General features: G+C 42.7%; 1 protein-coding gene across 1 annotated transcript in view; it reads left to right on the top strand.

The window, feature by feature from the left end:
* LAMB1 (laminin subunit beta 1) overlaps positions 1-25,170 on the top strand; it is an 82,588-nt gene that overhangs the window by 20,001 nt on the left and 37,417 nt on the right. Inside the window, exons 8-17 of the mRNA XM_032756016.2 lie at positions 4,724-4,926; positions 7,347-7,467; positions 9,974-10,162; positions 10,434-10,613; positions 10,749-10,861; positions 12,785-12,864; positions 21,125-21,260; positions 22,756-22,914; positions 24,128-24,255; positions 24,977-25,100. Coding sequence (XP_032611907.2) covers positions 4,724-4,926; positions 7,347-7,467; positions 9,974-10,162; positions 10,434-10,613; positions 10,749-10,861; positions 12,785-12,864; positions 21,125-21,260; positions 22,756-22,914; positions 24,128-24,255; positions 24,977-25,100 — 1,433 coding nt within the window. The remainder of the gene's footprint in view (positions 1-4,723; positions 4,927-7,346; positions 7,468-9,973; positions 10,163-10,433; positions 10,614-10,748; positions 10,862-12,784; positions 12,865-21,124; positions 21,261-22,755; positions 22,915-24,127; positions 24,256-24,976; positions 25,101-25,170) is intronic.

The following is a 25,170-nucleotide window of genomic DNA, read 5'->3' as shown; positions in this document are numbered from 1 at the left end:
AGTAGCTGGGATTACAGGTGCCCACCACCATGCCCAGCTAGTTTATTTTTGTATTTTTAGTAGAGACAGGGTTTCACCATGTTGTCCAGGGTGGTCTTGAACTCCTGACCTCAGGTGATCCACCCGCCTCAGCCTCCCAAAGTGCTGGGATTACAGGCGTGAACCAACACGCCTGGCCCAAATAAAAGTTTTGATGGTAAACAGCAACCATGGAATAAGTCTTACTCAGAATCTAAATATTCAGTGCTAAATCTACCTTTTTCATTTTCCTTCTTTCTCTGCATTACCTGACCAGAGTGTCTTGAAATTAGCAATAATTACTCTCCACTGATAGGGAATACATTTACATCTGATATAAGATGTAAATACAATATATCCGATATAAGATTGATAGGTTATCAAGTAATTATGTTGATCATAATACCTTATTTTATTGCTCAGTATATTAGGGTATATATTGGGCTTTTGTATCAAAGTGTCCCCCCAAATCTAGTTGTTCAAATAAGGTGAAAGTTTCTTTCTCTCTTACAAAACCCACCAAAGTGTTTTCTAGAGAAGAAATGTAGCTCAATTGCCACAATTAAGCTTACCAGATAAAATACAGGGTGATGCCCAGTTACATTTGCAGATAAATAATTCTTTTTTTTTTTAGCATAACTATATCCCATATATCTCATATAATACTTGTGACTAGTACAAGTGTGTCCCATGCAATATTTGTGGTTGGTATAACCATGTCCCTTGTGATATTTGAGACATACTTTATCCTAAAAAATGATTGTTTATCTGCAATTCAAATTTAACTGAGTGTCATTTATATTTACTTGTTAAATCTGGCAACCCTAGTTATAAGGCCATCCATGTTTCCAGGTTTATTCACATGGTTAGAGTTAGACCACCACCACTACGTCCTCATCTCAACTCGGGAGAAGAGGGAAGACGAGGCAAGCAAATTCCATTTAAAGATGAGACACGGGCCAGGCGTGGAGGCTTACTCCATAATTCCCAGCACTTTGGGAGGCCAGGGCGGGCGGATCACTTGAGGTCAGGAATTCGAGACTAGCCTGGCCAACATGGTGAAACCTTGTCTCTACTAAAAATGTAAAAATTAGCTGGCATGGTGGCACATGCCTGTAATCCCAACTACTCAGGAGGCTGAGGCAGGAGAATCACTTGAACCCAGGAGGCGGAGGTTGCAGTGAGCCAAGATCGTGCCACTGCACTCTAGCCTGGGTGACAGAGCGAGACTGTGTCTCAGAAAACAAAAAAATGAGACGTGGAAGTTGCGCACATCACTTCTGCTCACATCTCATTGGCCAGAATTAGTCACATGACTGTACTGCAGGAGACACTGGGAAACATCTCTGGGTGTTTCATGTGCTCTACTAACACTCTCGGCGAGGGCTCTTACTGTCAAAGGAACAAGGGAAGAAAGAATACTGAAGAGAAATCGGAAGTCTCTGCCATACTCAATATACTCAATAAAATGAGGGTTGCATTTCCATTTAATAGAAAAATAAGCTGAAGCTTATAGAGTTGGATGTTATTACATAAGGTGATATGGCTATTAAATGGCAGTCAGATCTTGAATCCATATGTTATGGTGCTCAGTTCAGAGCTCTTTACCACATTCAGCAACTGCTCTTATTACACAATTACATTTTAATCTTCTTGGGAGGCGTGTATGGTAATTAAAAGAATGGGCTCACCGGGCACGGTGGCTCACGCCTGTAATCCCAGCACTTTGGGAAGCCTAGGCGGGTGGATCACGAGGTCAGGAGTTTGAGACCATCCTGACCAACATGGTGAAACCCCGTCTCTATTAAAAATAGAAAAGTTAGCCAGGCGTGGTGGTGCGCGCCTGTCACTTGAACCCGGGAGGCAGAGGTTGCAGTGAACCGAGATCACGCCATTGCACTCCAGCCTGGGTGACAGAGCTCGCGAGACTCTGTCTCAAAAAAAAAAAAAAGGGCTCTGGAGTCACAAAGTCCTAGATTTAAATGTGTTCATAAATCATAAATGTGTTCAGTACATCAAAGCTGTTGCTACAGTTGTTGCTGTTGGTGTTGATGTTGCTGTCACCATCGGCTTTGGTATGGATTTTGCACAGGACTAGTCCCAAATGTTGGAATGAAAGGTGAGACTGCCTCTCCCGCTACTAAGGTGCAACCAGTTGAGTAGAGGCGGAGCTGATTCTTGCTGATCTTTCCCAGCTGCACAAGGTCCTATTTTTAACCAAGGCCCCAAAAAACTTCCAAGCTTGAAGCATGGAAGAGTAGAGTGGAAGAAGTCCAGGGAATATTGCCAGAAAAATGCTGCTTCCCCATTTAAATTAATTTAACATGTGGCCCAGCCTGTCTCTGGTCTGTAATTTACTCATTCATTCTGTTGTAAAACAAATATTTAATAGATGTGTCCAGCTGTGCGCCAATTTCTGAGTGAGCCGTGAGGCCTTTCCTGCATGTCTCAAAATGCAGTTGTGAAAAATGTCCACATGGGCTCTGGGACAGACACCCCCTAAGTCCCTAAAAGGACTCAACCATCTGCTCCCTTTAAGGTGAAATTTGTTGGACTTGGAGGCTGTGTTGTCTTTATAATTTTGATTCTTTTGTCTTTTGTGGTTAAATAGCATCGGAGAATCTTTTTCTATGTTATGGAAGCATGCATGTTAGCTGATCACGCATTTGATTTACTTTGTAATCAAAGGAGCAATATCTCTTTAGTTGTCTATTGTTGAGACCTGAGACTCACTTCAAAAGTGATTTGCCACTTAGAATAGCAGTCAAGATGAGGCTCGCTTGTTAAATATGGCAGGAGACAGTTGGGGGAGCATATTTGCTCTACTGAGGGGTTTCCACAAAGGTCAGTTCAAGGGTTTCTAAATACTCCAGCTGCTCTTCAAGTTTGTTGTTTGGCCTCTTGTCAATAGGCGCTTGTGCTCATTTTGTGCAGGAGGATTTGTGCAGGAGAAAATGTTGGCGTTCATAACTGCCATTCGGTTGGGGAGTACCACGGTTTCTCTGTTTAGTTTTTGATTTTACAAAGAACCTAAGTTTAACACATGGACTTTTCCTTTCTACCCGCAGCCATTTCTATAGCTTCATTGTTAGCTATGCATATATTAAAAGCATTTGAAATTGTATTTGGGCTGTGAAAGTATCTGATGTACTGGGCCACTACCCTGTTGTCTTATGTTGTAAATTATAAGAATGCACAGACATAAATGACAGTAAAGAGCCACTTCAGGCTACAGAGCATGAGAGTGCAGACAGATGAATCAATCTCTGGGGATCCAGTTTAGCATGAAGAACTTAGTAACTCGTGAAAACCCTGTGGAGAATGTTGAATGGCTCTTGGTTTGTCTGGTTACTATAGAATGAATTGGTAGCCCGGCGTTTATGATAAGCATAAGTCTGCAGATCTAGGAAGAAGAGGGAAAGATAAAATTGATTTACAAGTAACTTGTATTTGAGAAAAAATAATTTGCCCCACATCCTAATACTAAGCTTCTTTATGCTTATGTCACTATATAATATTGAGAAATGTGGAAACATTTTGTAAAACTGGAACAAAAAAGTTGTGGACCAAAATGTTGCTTAAAAACTTGAAATGTTCTCTCCTTAGGTTGTAGTTATTCTATAGCGTTAACACTATTTTGGTAACTTGGATGTCATTTAAGTGGTGGGAAATTTCAAATTTTCCCTTCCAAAAATAGAAACAAAAATGTTTCTAACTATCTTATAATAACAATGAGAATTGGAGTGCTTTGATAAATCTTTTCCCAGCTGAATGGAATTTTCTGATGTTGAAACTGACACTAATTGCTGTGGGAAGCAGATGGCATTGCGCTACTTCAAATTACTGTCTGCCCGCAGGTTCCAGCAGTCATGCAGCTGCATTCTTATAATTTCTCCACTTTCACACTTCTTCCTGAATAGTTGTTCTGCAAACAGACCCATCACAGAATAGATACTCTCTTTTGTTTTTGTTCAAGCAATTCTCCTGCCTCAACCTCCAGAGTAACTGGGATTGCAGATGCCTGCCACAACACCTGGCTGCTAATTTTTCTTTCTTTCTTCTTTTTTTTTTTTGAAACAGTTTCGCTCTTGTTGTGCAGGCTGGAGTGCAATGGCACAATCTCGGCTCACTGCAACCTTCACCTCCCAGGTTCAAGCAATTCTCCTGCCTCAGTCTCCCTAGTAGCTGGGATTACAGGCGGATGCCATGATGCCCAGCTAATTTTTGTATTTTTAGTAGAGACGGGGTTTCACCATGTTGGTCAAGGCTGGTTTTGAACTCCTGACCTCAGGTGATCCGCCCACCTTGGCCTCCCAAAATGCTGGGATTACAGGTGTGAGCCACCACGCCTGGCTTAATTTTTGTTTTTTTATAGAGATGGGGCTTTGCCATGTTGGCCAGGCTGGTCTCGAACTCCTGGCCTCAAGTGATCCACCCACCTTGGCCTCCCAAAGTGCTGGGATTACAGGTGTGAGCTACCACGCCCGGCCGACATTCTTATGAAACTGATGAGAGGGCAGTAACCTTTCCTCTTTCCAGTCATGTTAGGCTTCACTATTGGAGTCATCTAGATCATACAAGAGGGGGAACTTAAGCTATTTTCATGTATCATGCCTTTCTCTACAAAGAAATGATGCAAAAAAAAAAAAAAAAAAACTTCTTGCTTGTCTGATCAGACTTTTCATCTTTTTGATGACCTTCTTAGATTTATTAAAAATTACCAACTTGAGGATCAAGTTTGTGAAACTGCATACTTTGGGAGATAACCTTCTGGATTCCAGAATGGAAATCAGAGAAAAGTATTATTATGCAGTTTATGATATGGTGGTTCGAGGAAATTGCTTCTGCTATGGTCATGCCAGCGAATGCGCCCCTGTGGATGGGTTCAATGAAGAAGTGGAAGGAATGGTAAGTAAGCCTTCCGTGCACCTTTCTCCTTTATATGGCTGGTAATAAAATGCAAAGTGAAGCTAGTCTCACCTTAAGCCTTTTACATTTTCTGGGGGTTTTAGTTTTACAGAGTTACATTTAGCCCTTTGCACCATACAGGTAGTTGATTGTTGATTTTCTCTTTGAAGAGTTTCTTGGACACGGAGAATGTACAGACTACTCATTTCATAGACGATGAATTTTTGGAATTTGTTGCTTCAGGCTATTGCTAAAGTAGATATTTTAGTCAACAAGGATTAAAAAGTTGTCTAAATAACAATTGAGTCTGCCTTTATTTTAGGGAAGATTAAAAACCTCAATTATGCTAGAAGGCATAAATTGATCTCAATCCAAAGAAACGGAATTTTTTTTTTCTCGAGACGGAGTCTTGCTCTGTCACCCAGACTGGAGTGCAGTGGTGCAATTTCAGCTCGCTGCAACCTCCGCCTCCTGGGTTCAAGCAATTCTTGTGCCCAAATACCTGGGATTACAAGCCCACACCACCATGTCTGGCTAATTTTTGTGTTTTTAGTAGAGATGGGGTTTCACCATGTTGGCTAGGCTGATCTCAAACGCCTGACCTCAAGTGATCCGCACACCTCAGCCTCCCAAGTAGCTGGGGTTACGGGCTCACGCCACCACATCTGGCTAAATTTGTATTTTTAGTAGAGACAGGGCTTCTCCATATTGGTCAGGCCGATCTCAGACTCCTGACCTCAAGTGATCCGCACACCTTGGCCTCCCAGAGTGCTGGAATTACAGGCCAATGCACCCTGCCCACAGCTAGAGAATTTTAACCCATACCAATGGGATATCATTTTAGGGATCAAATGGAGTTGGTTTCTTTCTATCTTTTCCTCGTAATTCCATTCTTTTCCCACTTTTATGCCACATTTGCAACTTATGTACATTTTGAAATTTGGGATTTGGGTGATTTGCCAAGTGGATAGATGTGTTTGAAGTATTCTACTAGTATCTAGCAGAATTCTTACAGACCTAGGGGATTTTAAAGCCAGATAGGACTTATGAGATCACCTAGACCAACTATTGCTGATAGAGGAGCCCAAGGATTAAGTAATTTACTAGAGAGCCCTAAGTAAATGAGCAGCAGGTGGGAGCTCAAGCCTCTCCTCACTCTGCCCTGGGGTTCCTTCCACTAAACTGTGGCCTCCCCTCATGAAGGCTGTGCTTACATGCTCTTGCCTTTTCAAAGATTGTGAGTCCTTTTCAGAGAAGGTACAGGATTGAGTGTATTCAGCCCTTTAAAAACTTCTGCCTTCCCTTTACTCCAGTTAGAACTTCTGTTGCACAACAAAAGTTGAATTTTTGACGGAGCCTGAAGGGGAGGGAGGTATTTCTCAAATCTTATTGGTCCCTCTTTCAGAGAATGCTAGGTAGATTATGTTCCCTTTACAGCATAACAAATCAGCTGTGTAGCTAATGTCCTGTTACTATCATGGGTCTCACAGCATGTGCTGTTGATTTAGGCACAGTAGGGTCTTATGGTATGTGCTTTGGAACTGGTTTTCAGCTTATGTAAAACCACCTGGTAATAACAGGACTTTAGTCTTCTGCTAACTGCATTCCCACCAAAGTGGGTCCAGGAGGGACCTGTCTGTCCTGTTCCTGAATTCCATTCTGTAGAAACTCTTGTTAAGGTGAGATGCCCATATACACACATATTTAGTGGACCAAAAGGCCATAATTAATTTATCATTTATATGCCTCAAGGGTGGTAAGTGTGCCTTACACTGACACAAGGCAAAATCGTATATCATGGGCCTTTCATCAGGCAAATTAATATATTTCTTTTTCGAGATCTTGTATTTCCTTACATAAATGTAAATGTGATAAATGATTAATTTTTAAAATTTTGCTGTCATTGAAAGAAAAACTTAAGTGCTATGCCTGAAGCAAAAAAAACTAAAATAAGCTAGCTAACAAAAACCTTTTAAAAGAAATGGTTATTTGGCTAAGTGGTAAATCGTGCAGTAATATAAATTGGTTTCCAGGTGGTATGTATGCATTTAGTTCTACATTATAACTTTTGTAGATTTCTATTACAATATGTTTTCTTAAAAAAAATCTTAAGTAACTAGTTTTTTTTTTTTAATTTTAAGTAATTTTGTTCATCTGAGTTCTTTTCATAGATACTCAATAAAATATTTCTTGTGCATCCACTATGTAATGGGAACATTCTAGAGATGGGGCATGTAGCCATCAACAAGACAGACAACTCACTGCAGGGAGGGAGAAAATAAAAACAACCAAACAACCCTTTTCTGTGGTGAGCTAGAGATTAGTATGAAAAAGGGTTTTAAACTTTCGATTGATTATGGAGAAATGTGGCTATTCATACATCTCTGCCTTTGCTGTCTCCTGTTTTTATAACTTTCAAGGTTCATGGACACTGCATGTGCAGGCATAACACCAAGGGCTTAAACTGTGAACTTTGCATGGATTTCTACCATGATTTACCTTGGAGACCTGCTGAAGGCCGAAACAGCAATGCCTGTAAAAGTAAGTCTGTGTTGAAGGGACATTTTAAATCCATTCAGGCTCTAGTATCCATTTCCTAATTAGAGGTATTGTAACAGTGTACTGTTTTGCAGAGGGAAGAAAAGTTACGTCTTTTTTGCAGCTTCACCCTGATACTCCTAGACAACCAACAATATGCATTCAGTTAAATTAATTAATATTCACTGAGCAGCCCCTATGTGTTTGACAGTGACCTGAGTAGTTTGGCAGCTACAGTAGAAAACTAAGGTGCTGTCCTTGACATTGGACCTGTTTTTTTTGGTCGCCTCGGCTGGAGTGCAGTGGCACAGGCGGCTCACTGCACCCTCTGCCTCCCGAGTTCAAGCGATTCTCCTGGAGTAGCTGAGACTACAGGCGCGCGCCACCATGCCCTGCTGATTTTTTTTGTAATTTTAGTAGAGGAGAGGTTTCATCATGTTGGTCAGGCTGGTCTTGAACTCCTGACCTCAAGTGATCCACCCACGTCGGCCTCCCAAAGTGCTGGGATTACAGATGTGAGCCACCGCGCCAGGGCTGTTTTTAAGGCAAGATGACCATGAGAGAAAATGAAGGAAAAATATGGCAGGGTAGCTCATGAAGGTCTAAGAGATACAGAGTAGCATTTTCGGCCTTGTTTCTGTGCCAGTCCAGCTGCGGCCTCTGGCATACCTCCCTCCATCCATCTCAGGGGTTTTCTTTTTTTTTTTTTTTTTTTTTTAATTATACTTTAGGTTTTAGGGTACATGTGCACAATGTGCAGGTTTGTTACATATGTATCCATGTGCCACGTTGATTTCCTGCACCCATTAACTGGTCATTTAGCATTAGGTATATCTCCTAATGCTGTCCCTCCCCCCTCCCCCAACCCCACAACAGTCCCCGGAGTGTGATGTTCCCCTTCCTGTGTCCATGAGTTCTCATTGTTCAATTCCCACCTATGAGTGAGAACATGCGGTGTTTGGTTTTTTGTCCTTGCGATAGTTTACTGAGAATGATGTTTTCCAGTTTCATCCATGTCCCTACAAAGGATATGAACTCATCCTTTTTTATGGCTGCATAGTATTCCATGGTGTATATGTGCCACATTTTCTTAATCCAGTCTATCGTTGTTGGACATTTGGGTTGGTTCCAACTCTTTGCTATTGTGAATAGTGCCGCAATAAGCGTACGTGTGCATGTGTCTTTACAGCAGCATGATTTATAGTCCTTTGGGTATATACCCAGTAATGGGATGGCTGGGTCAAATGGTATTTCTAGTTCTAGATCCCCATCTCAGGAGTTTTCTCTGGGTGGAGATGTAGCCGGTGACACCACTGCCCCTCCCCACTCCACACACAGTGATTCTGATGCATGTCCTCCCCTTGAAGAGCAGCTCTGCCTCTGCCCCCACTGAGAAGGACTATTATAGAAGTTCAGCAGCCAACGAGAGCTGGAGTGGTCAAGGCTTTGTTTGTAGGTAAAACCCAGATGGCCCTTGATGGATACTTAACATGGAGAAGGAAGGGAGGGAGGGAGGAAGGGAAGGGGAGGAAAGGAATGAAGGAGAGAGAGGAAAGAAAAGGAAAAGAGAGGAAGGAAGGTGGGAGGGAGTTCAGGTAAGAACAACAACATGAAGCACAAGGCCGCAAGGATGTTCTTGCAACCATCACAGAGTCCATGCTGGGAAGGATTACTCCAAGGTTCAGTTCAACCAGTGTATTGAGAGCAGTACTCTGTTGGGCACCAAGGATGTGAGGAGATAAGACATAGTCCCTCTTCTGCAGGCTGTTGTGTTGCAGGGGGAGACAGGCAAGGTGGGAGGCTGGAGTGCAGAGCCCCAGGAGGGCCAGGCTGAGTCACGCTTCCCTGTGCAAAGACAAGAATGGGATTGTTAAGCCCGAGAGCGAGATGATTAAAGCTGGGTGGTGCCAAGATGACTGCCGAATGGGCTCACAGAGGGAAGCGCTGCGCCCAAGGAGGTCAGCTAGCTGGCTGTTAAACAGATGACCTACCTTCCTTACTGTGGTCTGGCCTGGTGTGGTGGTGGGAATATGGGAATACGGAGGAGGGAATCCATCCTTCAGGCCTCACGGTCCTTGAAGCAGGGAGCCCGTGGACAGGCTTTCCTAGCAGCACATCATCTGGAAGGTCCCTCACTACAGTGTCCTTCCATCCAGTCCCACCCCGAGTGGACCAGAAAGCGCCCTCAGTGGGATGGCAGCCATCCTCTGTCATACACTTCCAAAGGGACTTTCCCTTAGAGTTTTCCATTTTTCGTAGCCCATTCTCTTCCACAGAGGTCAGATAACTATTTTATAAAGTTCACATTTTTGAGGTTTCTCATCTACTTTAGGGTTTAAACAGTGTTCTCGGTGGATGCGTCCTTTTTCCCCAGGAGTCCTGCTTGCTGACTGCCGTTTTGTCTGAACTTAGTCCCTGGTTTCCTAAAGGATCTTCCTTCCTGCCACCCCCATCCTCCATTGGTCCATAGATTTAAAAACCTTTTCTTGACGTTGCTCTTGTCACGCAGAATGTAACTGCAATGAACATTCCAGCTCATGTCACTTTGACATGGCTGTTTACCTGGCCACGGGGAACATCAGCGGAGGCGTGTGTGATGACTGTCAGCACAACACCATGGGGCGCAACTGTGAGCAGTGCAAGCCGTTTTACTACCAGCACCCAGAGAGGGACATCCGAGATCCTAATTTCTGTGAACGTATGTTGGGAAATGTCACTGTGTGGGACCTACTTCAGATTGCCTTCCAAACTGAATAGTCTGTAGTCTCAGAGCTCATAGTATGAGCAGCAAAGCCAGCATTGTTATTGTAATTGCAGTCGAAGATGCTGGGAGTGGAATTTACTTGGTAGTTGTGCTGCTTTTAGTCAAATTTTGTGAGATTTAGAGGGATGAAGGGAATATATGTATTTATACAAAGATACATTGAGTTTCCTCCTGATTGTAACCTGGTGCTTTGCATTCTTCTCAGGATGTACGTGTGACCCAGCTGGCTCTCAAAATGAGGGAATTTGTGACAGCCATACTGATTTTTCTACTGGTCTCATTGCTGGCCAGTGTCGGTGTAAATTAAATGTGGAAGGAGAACATTGTGATGTTTGCAAAGAAGGCTTCTATGATTTAAGTGGTGAAGATCCATTTGGTTGTAAATGTAGGTCTGTTTGCTAAAAAGTTTGGGAGTTTTCTTGTGCTTGGAATTCCCATTTTACTTTCTAATTCCAAAGCCAGACTATTATTTGAGACTCACGTGGTCTGTGTTTCTCCACTTCATTTTGTTTTAATGCAGCTTGTGCTTGCAATCCTCTGGGAACGATTCCTGGAGGGAATCCTTGTGATTCCGAGACAGGTCACTGTTACTGCAAGCGTCTGGTGACAGGGCAGCATTGTGACCAGTGCCTGGTAAGTAAATCCTCATTACATGGGATGGGTGGTTTGTGAGGATGACATGTTTTAATAGAGAAGGCTTTTCGCCATTGTAGAGTCTACTATCACCCTCACGTGGACGTGTTCAAAGACATGAGTAGACAATTCACACAATAGGAATTACTAATGGATAATTTGACAAGATGTTCACCATCCCTGTTAGAAGTGTAAAGTAAAACCATAATCAAATACCACTTTTATAGACACAATTAACACAAGTTTTTAAAAATGGGAATGTTCACTATTAGGATATCATGAGGTACTGGTACTTCTTGGCTGCTGATGGGCATCCATATTGGTTTGTACTTTTGTGAAAAGCATTTTGGAGATACATATCAGTAGCTTGTAGAAATGTGCATACCCTTTGACCCGGTAACCCTACTTCTGGGAATCTATTCTAATGAAATCAGAAAATTGGACAAAGATTTATTCACCAGAAGACTCATTGCATCTTTTATTAATCATAGCAGAAGACTTGGAAACAACAATGGAAAAATAGTTAAGTAAGTGTGGGGACTTCTATACAATGTAATATTTGGTTGCCACTGAAAATGACAATAACATCAGGAAATGCTCATGCTGCTTGCTATATTTAAAAAAAAAAAAACACAGGATGTGAATAGTATCTTGATTATGTAGGAAATAAAATTCATCAAGGAAAACAAAATCTGGAAGGAAATACACCAAAAAGTTCACTGTAATAATTCCGAGTAGGATAATTATGAGATAAGTTTTTAAAAATGTGTGTTTTTAATAATATTGTTATACTTTCTAATTTAGGGAGGATTCACTGCCCCCAAATTATTACCATTAAATATGTATATTTATATATAATCTTAATACACTCTTAAAGGAGATTTCTGGAAGTCTAATTTAAATTGATGAGCCTGGTCAGGTGTGGTAGCTCATACTTGTAAACTCAGTGCTTTGGGTGGCCGAGGCAGGAGGAATGCTTGAGGTCATAAGTTTGAGACCAGCAAGACCCCATCTCTAAAATTTTTTTAAATCATAAATAAAATAGGCTGGGCACCGTGGCTTATGCCTGTAATCCCAGCACTTTGGGAGGCTGAGGCAGGTGCATCACTTCTCAGGAGTTCAAGACTAGCCTGGCCAACATGGTGAAACCCCATCCCTACTAAAAATAATACAAAAGTTAGCTGGGTGTGGTGGCACATGCCTGTAATCCCAGCTACTGGGGAGGCTGAGGCAGGAAAATTGCTTGAAACCAGGAGGCGGAGGTTGTAGTGAGCTGGGATCACACACACCACTGCACTCCAGCCTGGGCAACAGAGCAAGACTTCGTCTCAAAAAAATAAATAAAATAAATTGGTGAACCTGTTTTTATATACTCATTTTTGAAGTGCACAGAGCTCCTCTTCCCTACTGTTCCATTTCTCTTTATTTCCATCTCTAGTGCTCTAAAGATTTGATTTCCTCACAGCTCAGTTGTGAGAATAGTCATAGCCGTATGCTATATTTCCACATAAATTGTTGGAGGGCTTTCTGTATGGGATTTATGACAGACTGAACTGAGGGCAAATTTAAAGGCCTGCCAAATACTTGCCATAATTCTCTTACAGCCAGAGTAATTATAATGAGGAAAATTGGCATCTTTACTGCTTGCTCTTATTAGTTGTTGGATGGAGGTTATCTATAGGGCAAAGCAGCTAGTCTGTGACCTGGCATGATCATGTTGATGGTGAACGGCTCTCTGACGCCAGTGCCTGCAGCTCAGGTTTCTTGATTTCAGAATACTCCTTCCTTTTGTTGGCTTTCTGCTTTAATGATGAAAATCAGCATTTGATGGAACAGCCGAAACACACTTTAACTTGCTTCTTGCTGAGTCTATTGTATAATTACAGAAACTTACCGTTACACGTTTCATGTTTTGTTCTTCAGCCAGAGCACTGGGGCTTAAGCAATGATTTGGATGGATGTCGACCATGTGACTGTGACCTTGGGGGAGCATTAAACAACAGGTAAGTGGAGCTCCATGTATGCTCTTGTCCTCAGTCTTCCAGGAAAGTCGTGACTTCTAGGAATGAGTGACATTCAGTTGTTTCTCAAAAAGATAAGCAAAATATTTTTTATATGTCTTGATAAATGTGTGTAGGTACCTCTACGGACTAGATTCCCAGTGATGGAACTGCTAAGTCAAAGTACATATGTATTTTTAATTTTAATAGAGAATGTTAGGTTGTTCCAGACATATTGAACTGGTTTATTTTCCTATCAGTTACAAAAGTACCTTTTCCCCCATCCCCAGCAACAGTTGGTATCATCAACCATTTTATTTTTCAACAATCTAAACACATGGAAAATGGACTCCTGTTTTAATTTGTGTAGTGAATCTTCTCATTTTCTTTTTTCTTTTTTTTTGCAACTTCCAAGTCCATTAATGAAAATTACATAAAATAATGTTGAGCTACTTAAATATGCTAGTATTCCTTGAATAAATGAAGCATAAAGCTCCACCAGAAGCTGTCAGAACACACATTTGGCAAGATGTTAAATCTGTGGGAGTTTAACCACCTTCGAGTCAAAGAGAATGTTGGTCTCTGTTCCTGGCTCAGAATCAGAACATCTGGAACAGATAGTGTAAGTGACTGCTGAGAGAATAGACAGATGTTTCCCTGTGGCCTTGAGTCTTCCCAGAGAGAACACTCTGAATTCATTGAGCAAGCTTCATGTACGCAAAAATGGACTTTCCTTCCCAATTATTTCCCAACACCATAGTAGTCTGCTGGGAAGGAATGAGGTTTTCAGCAGCAAGAACATGCTGTGTTTGTCCTCTTTATTTGGGTTTGTTCTGTTCGAGGTCGTGCCATAGACCCAGTACAGCATGTAGCCTCTGAAATCCGATGTGAATATCCGTTCTTAGAAAACCTCCAGAGAGGAGGAAGCTAGGATAATTCCATAAAAGCAGGGAAGAAAGACAGAATGCTGTCTGCTTGTGGAATCACTTTTCTGACTTTTCCTTTGTGACTCCCAGAACACATGTTGAATCCTTTAGTAAATGACTCCTCAATTCAAAGCTGTCATCACTCCTAAAGTCCTTCTTGATGAGATGAAAGTGGCATATGCAATTCCCCAAATTTTGTCATAAACTCAGGAATGTCCTATGATTCTTAACCCTAAGTAATTTTTGTTCCTACACTCCCTTCCTCTTTTTCTCTGTTCCACACACACTTCCTGCCTGTCTCCACCCACGCACAGGCCCTAGCCTGCCCTCTAATCTCTCCTGCAAAAATTTATAAAAACCAGAATGTATTCACCAAGAGAGTTTGGGAAGCAAAATTGTCTAGTAAAGATTTTTAAAGCAGGTAATCATCTGATCTTTCTAGCATGGTTGATGGGATGCCCTATCTTTGAGAATCATTGGTGGGGGGGCGGGGGGGAAGAAAAAAAACATTTAAAGATGCCTCTAGTCTGGTGACTCTAGAGTGTTTTATGGTGAGCCTTTTCAAAGTTGCTGTCCCTCAAGAGGAATTTCCCCAGGAGCCCCTTAGGCAGGGTCAACTGAAGCACTGATTCTACTGGGAGATGTGCACAGATGCCGCTTGGGAAATGTTTGCTGGATGATTGGTTTGTTGCAATCACTCATCAAAACCTTTTACCTTTTTTTTTTTTTTTTTACTACGTAAAAGAAATACATAGTAGGTACTGAATAAATGCTGATTGAGTAAAATTTAAAAATAAAAGATTTCTAAGATGTTAAAAACTAGATATGTACTCCTAGGAGAGGCAATGTCTAAATGTGATCCCAGACACTCCTTAGTTACTTTGTTGAGGGACAGAATTAACCACAAAAATCACTGGAAGTGGTAAAAGCTTTAAGATGTTTTGTATAGTGAGCTAAATGGATTTTTGGTAGTACAACAAAAGTTTAATAATCCATGTCTGTTATATTGACAACTAACCTGAACTTTGGAATAATTAAAGAAGTGGCCAGGCGCTTTGGCTCACGCCTGTAATCCTAGCACTTTGGGAGGCCGGTGCGCCAGATCACCTGAGGTCAGGAGTTCGAGACCAGCCAGGCCAACATGGTGAAACTCTGTCTCTACTAAAAATACAAAAACTAGCCAGGCGTGGTGGCACCTGCCTGTAATCTCAGCTACTTGGGAGGCTGAGGCAGAGAGACTCGCTTGAACCTAGAAAACAGAGGTTGCAGTGAACCGAGATCACGCCATTGCACTCCAGCCTAGGCGACAGAGCAAGACTCTGTCAAAAAAAAAAAAAAAAAAAAAAAAAGAAGTAAGACCTAATTAATTTAAATAATGTAACTGAAGCCAAGTTAATGAAGTTTTGCCTAGTAGATTACCTGTTTTAATGAAAAAGAATTGGCATTGGTTGCTAAATAAATGCTACTTGTAAATGTTTAATAACATTGAAAAATATAAACATTTTTACAGCATCCTTCAAAATTATTTTAACAATGAAATGTAGAGTTTTCATATCTGGCTTGAAGCCCACCACTTTTTTTTTTTTTTTTGAGACAGAGTCTTGCTTTGTCACCTAGACTGGAGTGCAGTGGCGTTGATCTTGGCTCACTGCAACCTCCGCCTCCTGGGTTCAAGCGATTCTCCCACCTCAGCCTCCCGAGTAGTTAGGATTACAGGCACCAGCTACCACACTCAGCTAATTTTTGTATTTTTAGTAGAGACGGGGTTTCACCATGTTGGTCAGGCTGGTCTTGAACTCCTGACCCTCAAGTGATCTGCCTTCCTCAGTCTCCCAATGTGCTGGGATTATAGACATGAGCCACCATGCCTGGCCCCACCTCTTTTTTGAACTCACCATGCTGAAGCCCCGAACCCTCCCTTGATGCATTACTTCTGCATCTCTTTTAGCATTTATTTTGCTCTTACAGTTGTATTAAAAAGGCGTCTTTGGACAGAGATTATGTCGTCTTTGTTTTTGCATCTCACTTGGCACCCAGCATGGTGGACCTGGCAGGTACTCAATAAATGAGGGACTAAAATTTATTGTACTTCGAATCCAGAACAGAAGTTAGTGGATATTTTTATCATTGTATTGAATGACTATGGTCTAGCTAACCCTTTGTTAATTATAATCATGTACTGCATAATAACATTTCAGTCAAGGATGGACCACACATACAATGGTGGTCCCGTAAGATACTGTATTTTTACTGTAGCTTTTCTACATTTTGATATGGTTGAATACACAAATTCTTGCCATTGTGTTACAGTTGCCTATGGTATTCAATACAGTAATATACTGTACAGGTTTGTAGCTTAGGAGCAATAGGCTATACTATACAGCCTGGGTGTGTAGTAAGCTATACCATCTAGGTTTGTGTAAGTACACTATGATGGTCACACAACAACAAAATTGGCTAACAACACATTTCTCAGAACATATCCCAGTCATTAAGTGACACATGACTATACTGTGATAGAACAGGATTATAGGACGTATGTCCTACCGAAAAGAAAGTGTCCTAGTTGGGGGTGGGGAGGAATGCCACCCTGAGAAAATGAATGTTGCTGACTGAACACTGTGGTTGGTTATTATGAAGTTTTTTATGCTTTAATATTTTTCTGCCTAATTCCTTAGTAATAGAGAAAGGTTAAAATTCCATTTTCTTTATTCACCACCATTTAAATGAAATGGAATTTTTAAATGTTGCCAATTTCTATATTTATGATAATTTATTTATTTATTTATTTTCTGAGATGGAGTCTCGCTCTGTCACCCAGCCTGGAGTGCAGTGGCGCGATCTCGGCTCACTGCAAGCTCCGCCTCCCAGGTTCACGCCATTCTCCCACCTCAGCCTCCCAAGTAGCTAGGACTATAGGCGCCCACCACCATGCCCGGCTAATTTTTTGTATTTTCAGTGGAGATGGGGTTTCACCGTGTTAGCCAGGATGGTCTCGATCTCCTGACCTCATGATCCGCCCACCTCAGACTCCCAAAGTGCTGGGATTACAGGTGTGAGCCACCACACCCAGCCATAAATGTATTTTTTTAAGAAATAATCTTGGCCTTCACCCACTGAGAAAACATAGAGCCTGTATTAGTTTTCTATTGCTGCCATAACAAATTACCACAATTTGGTTGTTTAAAACAATGTAAGTTTATTATTTTCCAGTTCTATATGTCAAATACAGTCTCAGTGGACCAAAATCATGATGTTGATAGGGCTGCATTGTTTTCTAACGCTCTAAAGGAGAATCTGTTTCCAGCTAATTTGGGTTGTTGGCAGGATTCTTCTCCTTGCAGTCGTAGGCTGAGGTTCCCCTTCTTTTGCTGGCTGTCATGTAAGGGCTATTCTTGTCCTCTAGAGCTGCCCACGTTCCTTGACTCATGGTCCCTTCTCTCCATCTTCAAAGCCACCACTGGGTCAAATCCTTCTCATGTCACAGCTCTCTGACATACTGACTTCCTGCCTGCCTCTCCCACTTTTAAGAATTTATGTGATTAGATTGGGCCCACCCAGATAATCCAATAATCGCTCCATCTTTATGTCCTTACCCTTAATCACATCTGCAAAGTCCCTTTAGCCATATGAGGTAACATCCCACAGATAACAGGGATGAGGACGTGGACATCTTTGGGGGCCATTATTCTGCCTCACACAGGCCTTATTTATTTTATGTCCATATTCTCCCTTACTGATTTAATGAACTGAATCTCTAGTTTACAGAGAAATTTGTAGAGAATACATAAAAATCTAAGCTGCAACATTTCTATCAGATGTGATTTTTACTTGAACACAGGAGAGAGTAATTACATGGAATAAATCATTGGTATCACTGTGAAGAAGCTAGGATTTGTGCTTGAGTTTTGAAAGCTGAGATTTGAAAGGTACGATTGGTGAGCAGGGGAGGGCCTCCGAGCTGGGAGGGAAAAGATGAGTAAAGGCACAGAGATGGGAATGACTGTAGCAAGGTAGAGATCTGGTCTGATCTTGACATCTCTGCTCACATTCCCCGATCACCCTCTTTGCTCCTGTTATTCCTGTCCTCTCTCTGCCTGTCAAGTCCTCTCCAGGCTTTAAGGGCACCTCTTTCTTGACGCCTCCCTCAGTCTCCTCAATCAGATGAATCATATCTTCTTCTCCCATAGTGCTTTGCTTGTAACTCTATCAATGCATAGGTTCTTACTGCATTTTGATTTGTTGCATTGGTTAATTTCTTTATTGTTCATCCCCAATTAGACTGTAAGTTCTTTAAGACAGGGACTATTTTTTTTTCCATTTCTCTTTCTGTATATCATTTAGCCAGAAATAATAGACTTACTGAGGAAGTAAGGATTCATTCAGAACAAAGTTCACAATGGACTAAAATGTGAGAGTACCTGCACTGGAAAGCAAGGCTGCTAGAAGAGTATGAGGAGTGTGGCTCATCGGAAAGCAAAGAGTCGGCACCAGAAAGAGAAGCCGTTTTCAGAGGATAGGTTATGGAGGCTGCAGAAAGCCAGGCAGAGGCATCATGGCTTGATATCATAAGAAAAAATTGTGGGTTTTTTGTGAAACAATGAAAGCAGCGCTGTGGGAAGATCGGTTGGCCCGTGGTAGACAGGATGGACTAGGCAGAAGAGGGAGAAGAGTTTGAGAGATCAGTTTAGGAGATTGTTAGAGTAACAGGTATGGGGCGATGCCATCCTGGACTGACGCAGTGGCAGTGGCAGTGACAATGAGAGGAAGCTGCTAAGTTGAGAAACATTTTGAAGCTGAGTATTGGGATAAAGGAAAGAGAAGGTGATGTCTCACCTATGCCATGAGAAGAATTTTAAATCTACTGGCAGAAACAGCAGAGCTGAGGATAAGAAGTCAGTGTGGGCGATGATGATCTGTTAGGGACAAGATGAATTAGACAGCTTGTCAGTCCATGGAAATGTCCCATTGATGGCTGGAGATAGAGAAGCAGAGCACAGCCACCTGCTGGGTGCTGAGAGCTGTAGGATGAGGGCCATCTGCATAGGAAAGCCACGAGAATGAGTTCACTGAAGGAGCCAGTGTTGAATCAAAGCCATGCCTATCTGTGATGACAATTCAAGCCTGTGGACACAGACTTGTGATTGCAGGGCCGCTGTTAAGGGAATTCCTTTCACATGATCGGCTCTCATGGAGCCATTCCTTGTTTAGAATTGCGCCGCAGATAGAGGCAGCACCGGAAGCCTGCTGGCCCCTTTGTCCTCACCTTCATTTGCTTGTTCTCTAATGGTTGCGTGTGAAGGTCTAGTTGTTTTCTTCTTTGGTGGTTCATGTTTTGGATATTTGTTGTCTCAGTAAACATCTGGGGAGGAAAGAATTTTCTTTTGTCCATATGATGTAATGTCTGATGCCTGAATTTCTGAAAATAGCTTTTGTTCATGGACTGTGCCAAAAGAAGCCTAGGCCCGGATTGGAACAAGCTTTCCTCTCCTGGGAATTGGCTGTGGGACGTTAAGAATTCCTATTCCTGGCTGGGCGCGGTGGCTCATGCCTGTAATCCCAGCACTTTGGGAGACCGAAGCGGAGGGATCACGATGTCAGGAGATTGAGACCAGCCTGGCCAATATGGTGAAACCCTGTCTCTACTAAAAATATAAAAATTAGCCGGGCATGGTGGCAGGCGCCTATAGTCCCAGCTACTCAGGAGGCTGAGGCGGGACAATCGCTTGAACCCAAGAGGCAGAGGTTGCAGTGAGCCGAGATCATTCCACCGTACTCCAGCATGGGCGACAGTGCGAGACTCCATCTCAGAAATTAAAAAAAAAAAAAAAGAATTCCTATTCCTGTAGGATAACAACATGATACACAGAAAGAGGACTTCAGCTATGCCGCGGCAGGGTCATTTAGGATTTTATTATTTGTTTATTTTGAGATGAAGTCTCACTCTGCCACCCAGGCTGGAGTGCAATGGCATGATCTCGGCTCACTGCACCTTCCACCTCCTGGGTTCAAGTGATTCTCCTGTCTCGGCCTCCCGAGTAGCTGAGATTACAGGTGTGTGCCCCTACACCTGGCTAATTTTTGTATTTTCAGTAGAGACCGGGTTTCATCATGTTGGCCAGGCTGGTCTCAAACTCCTGACCTCAAGTGATCCACCTGCCTTGGCCTCCTAAAGTGTGGGATTATAGACGTGAAACACTGCGCACCCGGCCTTGGGACACTTTTAATGAGCCTGTGAGTGCAAAGTCTTCCTGTGAGTTGCAACTTGCCTTAGGTACCTTGTTTAAAACTTTGCGATGAGAAAAAAAGAACGAACCTTGAGAATGAGTTGAAAGTAACAATTCCAAACCACCGCTCGTCTTTAAGTGAAGTAAAAATGGATACGTGTAATTTGAGTTTTATTTTGTATACAAAATTATGATACTAATAAAAGGGACATAAGCTGAGAACAGAAGTTTCACTCTTGTTACCCAGGCTGGAGTGCAATGGCGTGATCTCAGCTCACCTCAACCTCCGCCTCCTGGGTTCAAGCGATTCTCCTGCCTCAGCCTCCCAAGTATCTGGGATTACAGGCCTGCGCCACCATGCCCAGCTAATTTTGTATTTTTAGTAGAGATAGAGTTTCTCCATGTTGGTGAGGCTGGTGGTCTCAAACTCCCGACCTCAGGTGATCCACCCGTCTCAGCCTCCCAAAGTGCTGAGATTACAGGCATGAGCCACCGTGCCCAGCCGCATTTCTTATATTTAGCATAGCATAGCCAATGGAAAGGGGGAAGAGAGACACAAGATGCAGAAGTAAAAATCACAGAATTTGGTTCCTGATGGAGTGTGAAGAAAGAATCTGGAGAAGAACTCCTACATTTCTGACTTGGTTGACTCAGCAGGTGGTAGTGCCTTCACCCTGACAGAGACCATCCGAGGGATTGAGGGCTTCTGTTTTAGGTCCGTTGGTTTGGGATGCTCTGGCACAGCCAAGCTGGAGATGTTCTTCAGGGAGCTGGACATTTGAGCCTAAATCTCAGGAAATAAGCAAAAGATGTAAGATGCCAAAGCAAGAAAGTTTGGGATGTCGAAAACCTCCGTGTGATGTGGACGGCGTGTTAGTCAAGAGAGGGCAAGGGAGGTAAAACTGAGAAGACCATTTCTCAGCCATGCTTTTGGAGTTTGGGATTAATCCATAGGCACTATTTTTTTCCACATATGTATTTTCTGAAGAAAACAAGAACATGCTATGTATTTGGCGCTGTGTACTGAGTAATGGCAGCTGTAGAGCTGTTTCTGGCGGGTTGACTTGGGTGACCATGAACTCAGCTGACCTGGCTCCTCCTCCCTTCCAGTTGCTTCGCGGAGTCAGGCCAGTGCTCATGTCGGCCTCACGTGATTGGACGTCAGTGCAACGAAGTGGAACCTGGTTACTACTTTGCCACCCTGGATCACTACCTCTATGAAGCGGAGGAAGCCAACTTGGGGCCTGTGAGTAGGGGAGTGTGTGGCAGGTCGGTAAAGCAGTGTTTTGGGGTGTAGTGGAACATACATGCTTTGTAAAGAGCCCATTTCAGAAGCATTTTTATAGCTTTGTCAGTGAGCACAAAATAAGGATCAGGACCATGCCTTCCTGAGAACAGTCATATTTAAAGCTAAGTAAATCTATAATCACAAATTGGCTTTGGAGCATTCACTGATAAGGCTTTTGATTGGTTTAAGAAATTTGTCTTTACAAGAAACTTTTCTTCTCTCTACTTATGCTCCACAGTTATCAACCTAACATGGTAAATACTGAGGCAAGGATATTGTTTCATCTATTCATCCCCAAATTTAGTGACTTTAAATGTATGCCTGGCTCTTGAGCTGGGGTGGCTGAAACAGCTGGAGGCTGGCTGGGCATTTCTCTCCACACGAAACAACCTTTCTTTTTTCTTTTTTTCGAGACTGAGTTTCGCTCTTGTTGCCCAGGCTGGAGTGCAATGGCACTATCTCGCCTCACCACAACCTCCACCTCCTGGGTTCAAGCGATTCTCCTGCCTCAGCCTCCCGAGTAGCTAGATTACAGGCATGTGCCGCCACGCCTGGCTAATTTTGTAGTTTTAGTAGAGATGGGGTTTCATCATGTTGGTCAGGTTGGTCTCGAACTCCTGACCTCAGGTGATCCGCCCGCCTTGGCCTCCCAAAGTGTTGGGATTACAGGCGTGAGCCACAGCGCCTGGCGATAGTGAGATTTCTTAGATGGCTTCCAGCTTCCAAAAAGAGGAAACAAGCTGCCAGGTCTCTGAAAGCTTGGACTCAGAAGTCCTAGAAAGTTCCTCAGGTTCTGTTGGTCACAAGTCACAAGGACGGCCCGGGTTCATGGAAAGGATAACATAGTTTGCACCTCTTGATGGGTAAGGCCACACATGGATACATACAGGTACATACAGGGAATGAAAGAGTTCATCGCAGCCATTTTTGGATATGACCAACCACAGGTATTAAAAAATAACCCTGTAAACAATTAATCAGAATTAACTCATCAGTTGTGAACATTCATTATATCAGGTTTCTTCACTTGAAAATGGAGCCTAAAACTAATGCCAGTATGAGAGACAGAAATCCACTAGATATTGGACTCACCTTGTGGAGAATCTGGGAAGCACCTTATGATTCCTAGACTTGCTTATAACAGCACGTGGGATGTTCTATTTTTTCCTTTATGCCTACTCTCCTGGTCGTATCAAATAAGGTACATCCCAAGCCTTTGAGTGCCATATCCAGTGTCCCAAGACTACTCCAACCACAAAACTAAAAAGAAACCTGTTTCCCGTTTGGATATCAAAAACTTTCTACAATCTATTAGGGGAGATTTGACTATAAAAAATAGACATAAGGTAGCAACCCTTTTTGAATTTTTGGGTGACTTCGGATTACTTTGACTATTGAAAGTTATTGAATTCCATTTCAAATAAAGAATAACCATTGTTCGCCATGTCCTCAGGGGGTTAGCATAGTGGAGCGGCAATATATCCAGGACCGGATTCCCTCGTGGACTGGAGCCGGCTTCGTCCGAGTGCCTGAAGGGGCTTATTTGGAGTTTTTCATTGACAACATACCATATTCCATGGAGTATGACATCCTAATTCGCTACGAGCCACAGGTAAAGAAACCACTCAGTGGACTGGTGGAGGAGGGAGGGGAGAATCAGTAGAAAAATAGTACTTCTAATGGGTATTATATATAGCTATGAAATATGGAGGTTGCATTGGAACCGATCAGATTCCGATAGTCTCACCTCCTCCATGGAAGTTAAAATAAATGTACCATTTTCTTTCTTTTTTTGAGTCTCGCTCTGTTGCCGAGGCTGGAGTGCAGTGGTGCAGTCTTGGCTCACTGCAATCTCCACCTCCTGGGTTCAAGTGATTCTCCTGCCTCAGCCTCCTGAATAGCTGGGATTACAGGCATGCACCACCATGCCCAGCTAATTTTTGTATTTTTAATAGAGACGGGGTTTCGCCATGTTGACCAGGCTAATCTTGAACTCCTGACCTCAGGTGATATGCCCGCCTCAGCCTTCCAAAGTGCTAGGATTACAGGCGTGAGCCACTACACCCAGCCAAAATATACCATTTTCTTGAATCCAGTTTCTCAAACGTAGTGATCTCTTGTGAGGCACTCTGCCTTGCTGAGGACTGAGGTGGTGATGAGGATGTATGAGATCCTCTCCTTCCTTCACCACCTGGCTGTGCAGTGACAGACTCAAGCCCCGAACTGTAATGAAAGGCTGAAGGTGACGGTGCAACACCAGAGAGATGCATGATCCTAGAAGATGGGCATGCACCAGCCAGCCCGAGCCAGGGTTACCAAAACGTTTTCCTAGAGAATCAGAGCTAGGCCTTAAAGTGTGAATGGAATTGTGGAAAGTTGGCACAAAAGTAAGAAGTAGCGTGAGCAGAAGAGAGAAGAGAGAGTTTTGTTTTTATTGAGAATCATTCCACATAGCTTGATGAGAGATACGGTTGGAGATGCTGTTGGCAAAAATACTAGGATTAGTAAAGGAATTTAGACTATAATATTCACAGGAAGCTATTGAAGCATTTCAAGCAGGAGATTGTCATTATCTGAGCCACTGTAAAGTGGACTGAAAGGGACATTGGGAAGAGGCAGAGAACAGCTGAGAGGTGTTTCAGCATCCAGGGTAGAAGGGATTTGGGCTGGAACCAGGGGAGTAGCAGAGGTAATAGTAAAGAGGAGAGTGAAAAGCAACTGTTTGGTTTCCATTTCAACTTGGCAATTGATTGATTCAGAGAGGTCTTTTTATAAACAGGCAGTGGTGGGCTAAATATCTTTTCATTGTTTGTTTCTTATTCTAGCTACCCGACCACTGGGAAAAAGCTGTCATCACAGTGCAGCGACCTGGAAGGATTCCAACCGGCAGCCGATGTGGTAATACCATCCCGGATGATGACAACCAGGTGGTGTCATTATCACCAGGCTCAAGGTCAGTGTGACAGTGGTTTGGCAGCTCAACGGACTTCATATGCAAATTAGTATTTTTATTTTTTTTATTTTTTTATTATTATTATTTTTTATTATTATACTTTAGGTTTTAGGGTACATGTGCACAATGTGCAGGTTTGTTACATATGTATCCATGTGCCATGTTGTTTTGCTGCACCCATTAACTTGTCATTTACCATTAGGTATATCTCCTAATGCTGTCCCTCCCCCCTCCCCCCACCCCACAACAGTCCCCGGAGTGTGATGTTCCCCTTCCTGTGTCCAAGAGTTCTCATTGTTCAGTTCCCACCTATGAGTGAGAACATGCGGTGTTTGGTTTTTTGTCCTTGTGATAGTTTACTAAGAATGATGATTTCCAGTTTCATCCATGTCCCTACAAAGGACATGAACTCATCATTTTTTATGGCTGCATAGTATTCCATGGTGTATATGTGCCACATTTTCTTAATCCAGTCTATCGTTGTTGGACATTTGGGTTGGTTCCAAGTCTTTGCTATTGTGAATAGTGCCGCAATAAACATACGTGTGCATATTAGTATTTTTCTAATATTTTGTGAGTTTTCAAGTCACCATTTCAGAGCCAGACATTGACTGCAGACTTTTTTCCTTTGGAATTATCAATGCAGAGGTTTGTTTTTAATTTTTATTTTTTGGATGCATGAAGGTTGACTTTCATTGTTGTCTTTTTTGTTTGGGGGCAGATATGTCGTCCTTCCTCGGCCAGTGTGCTTTGAGAAGGGAACAAACTACACGGTGAGGTTGGAGCTGCCTCAGTACACCTCCTCTGATAGCGATGTGGAGAGCCCCTACACACTGATCGATTCTGTAAGTGCGAGATCGCTTCTGGCATATGCAGGAAAGCCTGGGCGGAAAGTGCCCGGCTGCTCCCAGGGTG

Source organism: Hylobates moloch, unplaced genomic scaffold, assembly GCF_009828535.3.
Source record: "Hylobates moloch isolate HMO894 unplaced genomic scaffold, HMol_V3 SCAFFOLD_1, whole genome shotgun sequence".
NCBI classification, from domain to species: Eukaryota; Metazoa; Chordata; class Mammalia; order Primates; family Hylobatidae; genus Hylobates; species Hylobates moloch.
Note: the sequence above shows the minus strand (reverse complement) of the source record. Positions and strands in the feature narration are given on the sequence as shown.